At 38.2% G+C, this 9,227-nt stretch overlaps 1 protein-coding gene across 2 annotated transcripts in view; it reads right to left on the bottom strand.

Annotated features, from left to right (window-relative positions):
* Positions 1-376: 376 nt before the first annotated feature.
* csgalnact1b (chondroitin sulfate N-acetylgalactosaminyltransferase 1b) overlaps positions 377-9,227 on the bottom strand; it is a 9,483-nt gene continuing 632 nt past the window's right edge. Inside the window, exons 2-10 of one of the 2 annotated variants that reach the window (XM_014002633.1) lie at positions 7,505-7,950; positions 7,328-7,428; positions 7,072-7,247; positions 3,909-4,125; positions 3,461-3,562; positions 1,598-1,779; positions 1,315-1,409; positions 1,136-1,217; positions 377-877 (exon numbers count right to left, since the gene is read on the bottom strand). In XM_014002633.1, the coding sequence (XP_013858087.1) occupies positions 594-877; positions 1,136-1,217; positions 1,315-1,409; positions 1,598-1,779; positions 3,461-3,562; positions 3,909-4,125; positions 7,072-7,247; positions 7,328-7,428; positions 7,505-7,867 (1,602 nt within the window). In that variant the 5' untranslated portion in view covers positions 7,868-7,950 and the 3' untranslated portion in view covers positions 377-593. The remainder of the gene's footprint in view (positions 878-1,135; positions 1,218-1,314; positions 1,410-1,597; positions 1,780-3,460; positions 3,563-3,908; positions 4,126-7,071; positions 7,248-7,327; positions 7,429-7,504; positions 7,951-9,227) is intronic. The other variant, XM_014002634.1, reaches the window with a different exon arrangement.

The raw sequence follows: 9,227 nt of genomic DNA, 5'->3' as shown, positions 1-9,227 counted from the left end.
TGTTTCACTATTTAACAACTTTAAAATAACAAAAACAGATGGAAATTAGTGTAAGATAAATCTGCTGCAAAGTATCTTTTTAATGTTTTATTTGCACATTGTCCCTGTTTTAAATAAAGGAATTCAAAAAAATAAACATGTCTTAAATGTATTTTAGTTCTGTTGTTGTAAAATGTGATTTTATTGTTTCACAATTTTGTCCCACAGTTGTGTTTTCTAATATATAGTTTATTTTCTGTTGTGTTTTATAATTTGTTGCTATTTTATTGTTCGGTTTTGTAAAAATACTGTTTTCTATAAAAGTTGTGCATGTTTTGTGACTTTTTTTTTGCAGATTAGTTTGTAAAAGTTTAACATTTGCTTAATTAAGAAAACATTCACAGAATAATTGCTTTATTGAAGTATTCTTACAAAACTGAACAAAAATTTCAACATAAAATAAATGTGAATTCCATCAAAATTAAAAAGTTGTTTTCACATCAGGACATTTTTTTCGTGCCCAAAAACAAAAACATTTTTCTTCTGTGACAAAAATCAAAGTCTAAATCATAAAACAATTCATGTAACCTGAACCCTAAACTCYTCAGTCCTCATCAGATCTGCTCACTCTTCTGTTTCTGGGAGTTCAGGTGATTTTCAATCTCCTGTTTGAAGAAGAGCGCCCCCAGCTGGCCGTGTGAGGCTTCGCTCATGGCTTTGGTCTGCATGCACATCTGATATTTGTCTGGGGGAAGCTCGTCTGCACAGCTCTTCTGGTGCCACAGGTGGAATAGACCGCGAGCCGGGGCCCGGACCACCATCAGCTTACTGTGAAGGTACTTCCTGTACAGGTGCACGTCCTCCAGACCCCAGCCTTTAATGCTGCGGTCAAACCCACCTGATGGGACACAGACAGGCCAATAAATCTCACAGCTGCGTGCAGAATCACTGAATATTCTCTGAGTTATAATAAAATCAAACATCACGTGAAGATTAAACCATTGRAAAGGCAGAACAAATTACAGGTATGAGTAAGTTAATATGAAGTAAAGATTCAATCTGCTTTATCATATGAGTTCATCATCAAATCTGCTTTGGATCAACCTATTTGGAAAGCACAACTTTTAAAAAGAACAAAATTAGACAAAAGCATTACCGATGTTGATAAAATCTGATCTGTACTGGCAGGTCATGCCGAACCCAAAGTCCCTCCAGAATCCACTTTCCTTCCTTATCACCTGAAACAGAAGGAGCAGCAGAAATCCTTTATATCTACCTGAATCATTTTTTTTTATCCAATGGAGGTTAAGTTTTTTATTATTTATTTTTACCAACCAGTTGCTGTTGAAGGGGAGGTGGGAGTGTTTGATTGCTGTAGATGACAGATGGGTTGTACTGACTGAAGAGCACAGGGTAGTACACTTTCTTTCCTGAAAAAACCCAAAATGCACAAGAAAAAGCTGAATAGATGCAACAAACGTACCTGGTGTGGTGYGATGTTTTAAGTTGCAGCAGGAAAAATCCTCACTTTAGAAAGTTTTCTTAAAAGATGAAAAAAAAATATTTTTTTGATGAAAACTACACTAACTAATCTCAACTATTTACTGATTTTCCTCACCAGGTTCTGTGTTCAGACGACAGGACGTCAGGAAGTCGGCGGTGAAGTGGACGTCCACGTCGCAGAAGAAGAGCAGGACGTTCTGTCGTTGCCTCCAAGCCCTGACGCCCACTTCCAGGCCTCGGCCTCGAGAAAACTCCTCATTCATCTGGATCAGAGTGAAGCTCCTGAACCGGGTCTCCCTGTGAAACAAAACAGACCCTTTACTCAGGGACAGAGCCAGGGGGTAGCCAGGGGTGGCCATGGCCACCACAGACAAATCTTTGGCCACCACATTGTCCACCCTGCTGTACACACCCCTTACACAGTGAAACAAACTTTAGGGGTGAAGAAAGACCGTCCATCATTAAACAGAGGTGGAGGCCTCAGCTTTCAGTTGTCTCCCTCCTACAGTGCTGCTATTGCCAGTATCACTCCACCCCTGTTAACAATAGGTGTTAATTAGGTGTCAATCGTAGCCATGTGATTTGATCATCAGTCACATGGAGGCAGTGCTTAAAAGCCTGAATTTTGCCTGAAACTCTCAGACTGAAGAAGTCTCTTGGAGGAGAGACGAAACGTTTCATTAAAGAAGAACCCGTCCAGAAGACCTATACAATTTATTTCTTTTTGATTTTTTACCTGGATTACTGAGATGCATCAGGACATTTAGGGGTGTAATAATCCTCCTTAACAGTTGGTGGCAGTGTTTAACAGTTTGAAACATCACAAAGCTCTATCACTGAAGAAGAATAATGACAAGGAMGTGATGATTTTCTTTACATACAGAACATATGCCTATGTAATCTGACTTATGGTGTCAACTTTTGGACTTATGGTGACAAATGTTTTTTATTTTATTTTATTTTTTCATTTTATGTTCTGAAGGCTGCATGATTCTCTGTCCCTTCTGGTTATGAGTAGGCCCATCACTAAATCAGAAAAAGGGAAGCACCATTGGTGGTTATCAATGTTGCACCTGTTCATGGGGTAAAATTATTGATATTAGCTTTAAACATGCAGTTGAGGGTCATCATTATTTGGCACAATGACATGTGTTACAATTAAAAATAAATCAATAATCAATATAAAAGTAAAAAGCACCCCTAAAGTCATTAGATATGATAAATTGTGTCACATTAATTAATCTTATCTCAGCTAAAGCAGTGTTTATAACAGGATGGAATTAGTTTAATCAAGAATCTGTCTCTGAAATAATTATTAAATCAACTGTTTATTTATGCAGGTAAAAGTTTGTTTAAATTAGTGCACCAGAATGCAGGAAATGACGTCTATTTCATTCAAAAATTTTCTGGGGGAGGACCCCTAGACCCCCACAACAGTGTGTCCCCACACTTTCAAAATGGTTCTGACGCCCATGTTTATAAGGTAGTCACTGCCTGTGTAGGGACATAAGGAAATGACAAAAGCACAAATAGAAACTTTTAAATAAATAAAAAAATATGTGATTTTCCTGTCCACCCCTGTGTGAGTAGTGGTCCCAGTCAGGCCCCCAGACCCCCCAACAGTGTGTCCCCACACTTTCAAAATGGTTCTGACGCCCATGTTTATAAGGTAGTCACTGCCTGTATAGGGACATAAGGAAATGACAAAAGCACAAATAGAAACTTTTAAATAAATAAAAAATGATGTAATTTTCCTGTCCACCCCTGTGTGAGTAGTGGTCCCAGTCAGGCCACCCCTGAGAAAAAAGTCTGACTCCACCACTGCCTTTACTAAACAGAACTCTTTAGACTGAACGATCCAGGTGAAATGTGCTGCTAAGATATGTTCATGATGATTTATGACAAACATGTTTGTAGTTAAAGTTGTATTTTTTYAGCTTCCCTTCAGCTGAAAGTGCAGTTAAATGTGGTTCTGTACCTGGTGGTCTGGTCCAGCACAGCCTTCACCTGRTCGATCTGATCTCGACCAAAGTAGACCACAGTGAGGTGGACCCTGCCGTCCTGTCGGATGCACACTTCCCTAAACCAAAAACGTAAACAAATAAGCATTTATAAACATAAACCACGTGTCAACAAGGGCTTTTAGATGGGCACATTTTGACCACTAGTCTGAGATCTTTATCATACAAAAATATATAAAGAGAGAATTACCTGTTTCTGGTTGTGTTTATTTGGGCTTAAAACTTAAAAATATTCATAAAAATGCTCCTAGTTTTGAACCCAAAGTCATTTTTCTCATTTTGAAACTTGTGTGTGTGTTTGTTTCAAAAATGCAAATTAAAAAACTTTTTTTTTTTTGCTGTTAGTGTGATTACATTTATCTAAAACAACAAGAATGTTTATTTGAACAGTTCCTCCAAACTCACCTGAAGTTGCTGATGAACTGCTTGAACGCCTCCACCCTCTTGGACAGCGGCACGATAACGTTGATGGTGATGCTGTGTGTGTTCACACTCTCACTCTTCACCTTCATCACGGGACCGAAGGGCCTGAAGAGGACGAGCTGGGTGAAGCTCTGAGGGCCGTCACCTTTAAACATCAGCTCGTAGACGCTGCCTCTGTCCCGTTCTGTGCGAGTCAGCCCTGAAACAAAGAGGAGAACATCACAGCTCCCAAACTGGAAGCTCAAACTGAGGTTTCAGGACAAAAAAAAAAACAGGTAAACTGGTTCATAACTGAGTTATTGTGTTAAAGGAAGCTAAATAAAAGTGTTGAACATGTCTACGCTGCAAAAACTGTCCATCTTACCAAGTTTTAAAATCTTATATCCAGCCAAAAAGTCATTTTGATCTTGATTTGAGACTGATTTACTAAACAAGAACTGATTGTGTAAGAATAATGATCTTGTTTTCAGAATGTGTAAGATTATTTGTTAAAAAAAATTGTATAGGTCTTCTGGACGGGTTCTTCTCTAATGAAACGTTTCGTCTCTCCTCCAAGAGACTTCTTCAGTCTGAGAGTTTCAGGCAAAATTCAGGCTTTTAAGCCCTGCCTCCATGTGACTGATACTCACATCACATGGCTATCGTTGACACCTAATTAACACCTATTGTTAACAGGGGGTGGAGTGATACTGGTAATAGCCGCGCTGTAGGAGGGGGACAACTGAAAATGGAGGCCTCCACCTCTGTTTAATGATGGACGGTCTTTCTTCACAAAAATGGCTTCTTTTACTCCTCTCTCAAACCAACGTTCCTCTCYATCAAGAATGAGAACATCCTCATCTCTGAAAGAGTGACCGCTGGCCTGTAAATGAGTGAAAACTGCAGAGTTCTGGCCATTAGATGTAGCTCGTCTGTGTTGGGACATTCTTTTGAACAGTGGCTGCTTTGTTTCCCCGATGTATAACTGGTCGCAGTCCTCCTGGCACTTAACAGCATATACAATGTTATACATCGGGGAAACAAAGCAACCACTGTTCAAAAGAATGTCCCAACACAGACGAGCTACATCTAATGGCCAGAACTCTGCAGTTTTCACTCATTTACAGGCCAGCGGTCACTCTTTCAGAGATGAGGATGTTCTCATTCTTGATAGAGAGGAACATTGGTTTGAGAGAGGAGTAAAAGAAGCCATTTTTGTGAAGAAAGACCGTCCATCATTAAACAGAGGTGGAGGCCTCCGTTTTCAGTTGTCTCCCTCCTACAGTGCTGCTATTGCCAGTATCACTCCACCCCCTGTTAACAATAGGTGTTAATTAGGTGTCAACGATAGCCATGTGATGTGAGTATCAGTCACATGGAGGCAGKGCTTAAAAGCCTGAATTTTGCCTGAAACTCTCAGACTGAAGAAGTCTCTTGGAGGAGAGACGAAACGTTTCATCAGAGAAGAACCCGTCCAGAAGACCTATACAATTTTTTTCTTTTTGATTTTTTACCTGGATTACTGAGATGCATCAGGACAAGATTATTTGTCGGTAGTCTGAAAATTTGACTCAAATTAAGTCAAAATTTCTGCCAATGGAGTAAGAAAATTTTACCTGGTAAGATTCTTGTAATAAGAAAAATTGAGTCAAATCAAGTATTTCAAGAATCTTACCAAGTAAAATTTTCTTACTCCATTGGCAGAAATTTTGACTTAATTTGAGTCAAATTTTCAGACTAACGACAAATAATACACATTCTGAAAACAAGATTATTATTCTTACATAATCAGTTCTTGTTTAGTAAATCAGTCTCAAAACAMGATCAAAAAGACTTTTTGGCTGRWWWWARRWTTTWAAAMYTKGKWARRWKGRMMTTTTTTTGCAGTGTAAAACAAAAAGATTCCAATTTTTTCACAAAATYACTATTTATGTGCTTGTATCTCATAATCAGTCAGAGTTTCTGTTAATCATTCAGAGACAACAAAAAAAAAAATACAAAGAACAACATAACAAACCAAAACAATTTGTCTTTTTAATACACCCTGCCCTTTGTTCTTAATCATTCCCTTTTGTAAAGGTGCTTGTTAAATGTAACTTATTATTTACCAAATCTCCCAAAAAATACAGAATTTCCACTTTAGAMTTTTCTTTTGTTTTCTTTATGCAAAAAATTGAACTAAATGAATTGTTTATTATTTTCTACACAGTATTATACATAAGCTTTAACATGCAGTTCATTTATCAATATGTCACTTTGAGTTTAGGCATCAACAATAGTTTCTGAAGATAAAACAGCTCGTAATAATGCTTTAATAAGGATTCATGCTATTCAGATCCATTTTCCTACCATACATTTTTCACACGTTTTGCAGTTTTTGTCCTWTTTTAACAATATGTGTTTCAAAAAGTTCAGCTCCTTCACATTCCAGCTAGGATTTTTTTTTGTATTTCAGCAATTTATAGATATTTAGCTTTTTCATTCATATTTGTCCTTGCTGAAAACGAATAGAGCTGTCTTTCAAAATGTTCATAAATGTTTACTGTAAATACGTTTTGTTCAAGTTCTGCCCCTTTTTTTACTTCCTTGTGCTAATTTCAGTTTCCTTCAGCTTCTATTTTGTTTATTTTAGCTTTTTCTGCTCTTTTAGCTGTTATTCTACCCTTTTTATTTTGCCAATTTAAACTTCTTTTTCTTCTTTCAACTTTTTTCTGCTGTTTTAATCTTTTTATKTTTCTTTCAGCTGGTTTCTGCTCATTTCAGCTGTTTTTTGTGGTTTTAGCTATTCTTTAGCAAAGTTATTTTGTGATGATTCCAGCTTCTAACTGCCTAATTTAGCTAACATGCTCTTTCTGTTTCTCTATGAAAATTTCAGCAAATTCACTGACTTTTTTTTTATTTAGCTATTTTAGGCCAGTTTCAGGTTTTTCAGCTATTCAGCACAAATCTTTCACAGTTCAGCATTCACACTGCATTTTCAAAGGAAATGCAAATTCTTTAGTTAATGCTGACATGCCTTTTTGAATCTAAGTGAAAATAACTTTATCATATTAAAGTTAAAGGTATCAAAAATGAGTACTGATGTGTAAATATAGTGATTTTATTTATGTTCCCCAGGTGTGCTCTAAAGATTTGAGATTTAATAATAAAGTGAGCTTGTYTGCACCCTGTATGAAGTCTGAGGGGGAGTATGTTTGCTTCCTTCTGGAGTCAGCGTGCTGCTGGGGTCCGTTCAGGACGTGCAGAGCCGTTTCCACGGCCCCGATCAGCTCATCCCTGTGATCCCTCCTCACAGGCCTCTCAGCTGGGTGTCTGCTCAGTCCTGTTTCCAGCTGGTAAACCCTGAGACACAAAACAAAATACAAATGAAAACATTCAGATTTTATGCTGTATTTTTGGGGCTTGGGGCAGTTTTTACTCACGTCTGCAGGGTGAAAGTGTCAAAAGGAATCAGTGCATATTCATTAGGCAGCTGCACACCCACGTTCACCTCAGCCTGGTTCAGCTGAGAGCGAAGAAACTCCTGAAATGCAACACGATGGCTTTAATAAGGTTTATGTTCTCAGCACATATAAACAAATCAGCTCGTATTTCCCCACCTTCAGATCAGACTCTGTTGGGGTTTTGTGCAGACTCTCCAGGCCCTGAGGCAGAATCCCTTTAGTTTTAGCCGTCTCCAAAGATTCATGGAGCTGCTGCGTCCTCTCCTGGACGGCCTCCTTCAGCTCGGCTATCTGCTTGGTCAGACTGTTAATGTAATGTCTGTGAGAGTCCTCCCTCTCCTGCAGCAGGGCCATGTAGCCCTCCTTACTGGTGGCACCTCCAGGCCACAGCAGAGCCTGCTGTCTGCTTTGGGAGGCGGGTTTACAGGCCAGGAGGTAAAACAGCAGCAGGCAGCAGCCGAGGCCCAGCATGATGAGGCTGAATCGGGCCATCAGGGACAACAGCCACCGTTTCAGCATGATGGCTTTAATCGTCTTCCAGTCTCGTTCTCATTTCCTCGTCTGTCTCATCCGCTGGCAGCATCAAACATTTATTTCTCCTACTGAAATGACAGAATTACACATTTAGAACAACCTGTTGGTCAAATAACATCCTTTTATCATGAGTCATAAACTTGAATCGGACTCAGTTTACTATTTAGGTGACTTATGAAGGCAGTAAGTTATTTTTGAATTTGGGGGCATCAGAATAAAATAAAATAAAATAAAATAAAAATGGGAACCATGTATTTTTTAAAATCCAACCTCACAATTATGCACTGCTTTGTGTTGGTCCTCGGGCCAAATGTGGCCCGCGTTAACATTTTATCTGGCCCCAAAGGTAATAATTTAAATGTTAAATTATTTTGTTTCTCTTTATGTCACTGGACTTAGTTCTTCTCATGAAAGCAGTCGATTTTAACTATTTTTTCTATATTCTCTGTTTATTTTAACTTRAAATGAAGTTTTTAAACACATCTACTGGATTGTAATAAAATGTGTCTCTAAGAAAAGATAAAAAAAGTTGWTGATGTCGAGTATAAGGCATAACAAAGGAATGATGTGTCGTTCTAAATGTAATCATTTTTCTTTACCTGTTTACCTTTGTTGTAAAATATAATTTGAAAAATGTMATTTGTATTTCAATAGAAATATTTTATATAACTTGTAAAAACTTTTTCCCCAATAAATATTAATAGATATTAACCCTTGAAATATTTGGACCAAATATGAATTCTGGCCCCCCTTGTGTAACTGAATTTGACACACCTGGTCTAACAGCAGTAAAATACTTAAACTTTGTGGCAACTTTCAATATGAATGCTTTATTAAAGCACTGTAAAACAGCAAAAACAGAAATCAAATACATTTTGAAGATTAAAATAAATAAATAAACAGGGGCAGGGGTGTCACCAAGTGGGTGCCAGGGGGGCAAAGGCCACTGCTGGAAAAATTACAATCCCCCAGTGGCCCCTCTTTGTCAGACATTTTTATCCTCTTGATTGACGATTTAGTAAACATTTAACAACAATTTTAAACACGGCCGACCCATTGAGTAATTTTGAGGCTCCACTGACAACAACAACGACAACAACAACAAATGGAGAAACTGAGACATGTGGTTAGAACATTTCTCAATGACGGAAATCACAACAGGACACAAAAAAACAAAAGAAAAGAGGGAAAAAAAACCACAAAAAAACCCCCAACAACTGATAATCCTGTCGACCTGAGGTCCACTCTGCCACAACGCTGAAAGTGGAAAGTGACAGAAACAAGTATTTATCTGTGTTCCTGCACCTCATGTGTGTGTGTGTGTGTGTGTGTGTGTGTGTGTGTG

This window comes from Austrofundulus limnaeus, unplaced genomic scaffold, assembly GCF_001266775.1.
Source record: "Austrofundulus limnaeus strain Quisiro unplaced genomic scaffold, Austrofundulus_limnaeus-1.0 Scaffold14, whole genome shotgun sequence".
Classification (NCBI taxonomy): domain Eukaryota; kingdom Metazoa; phylum Chordata; class Actinopteri; order Cyprinodontiformes; family Rivulidae; genus Austrofundulus; species Austrofundulus limnaeus.
The sequence above is the reverse complement of the archived record's forward strand: the minus strand, read 5'-3'. Positions and strand labels throughout refer to the sequence as shown.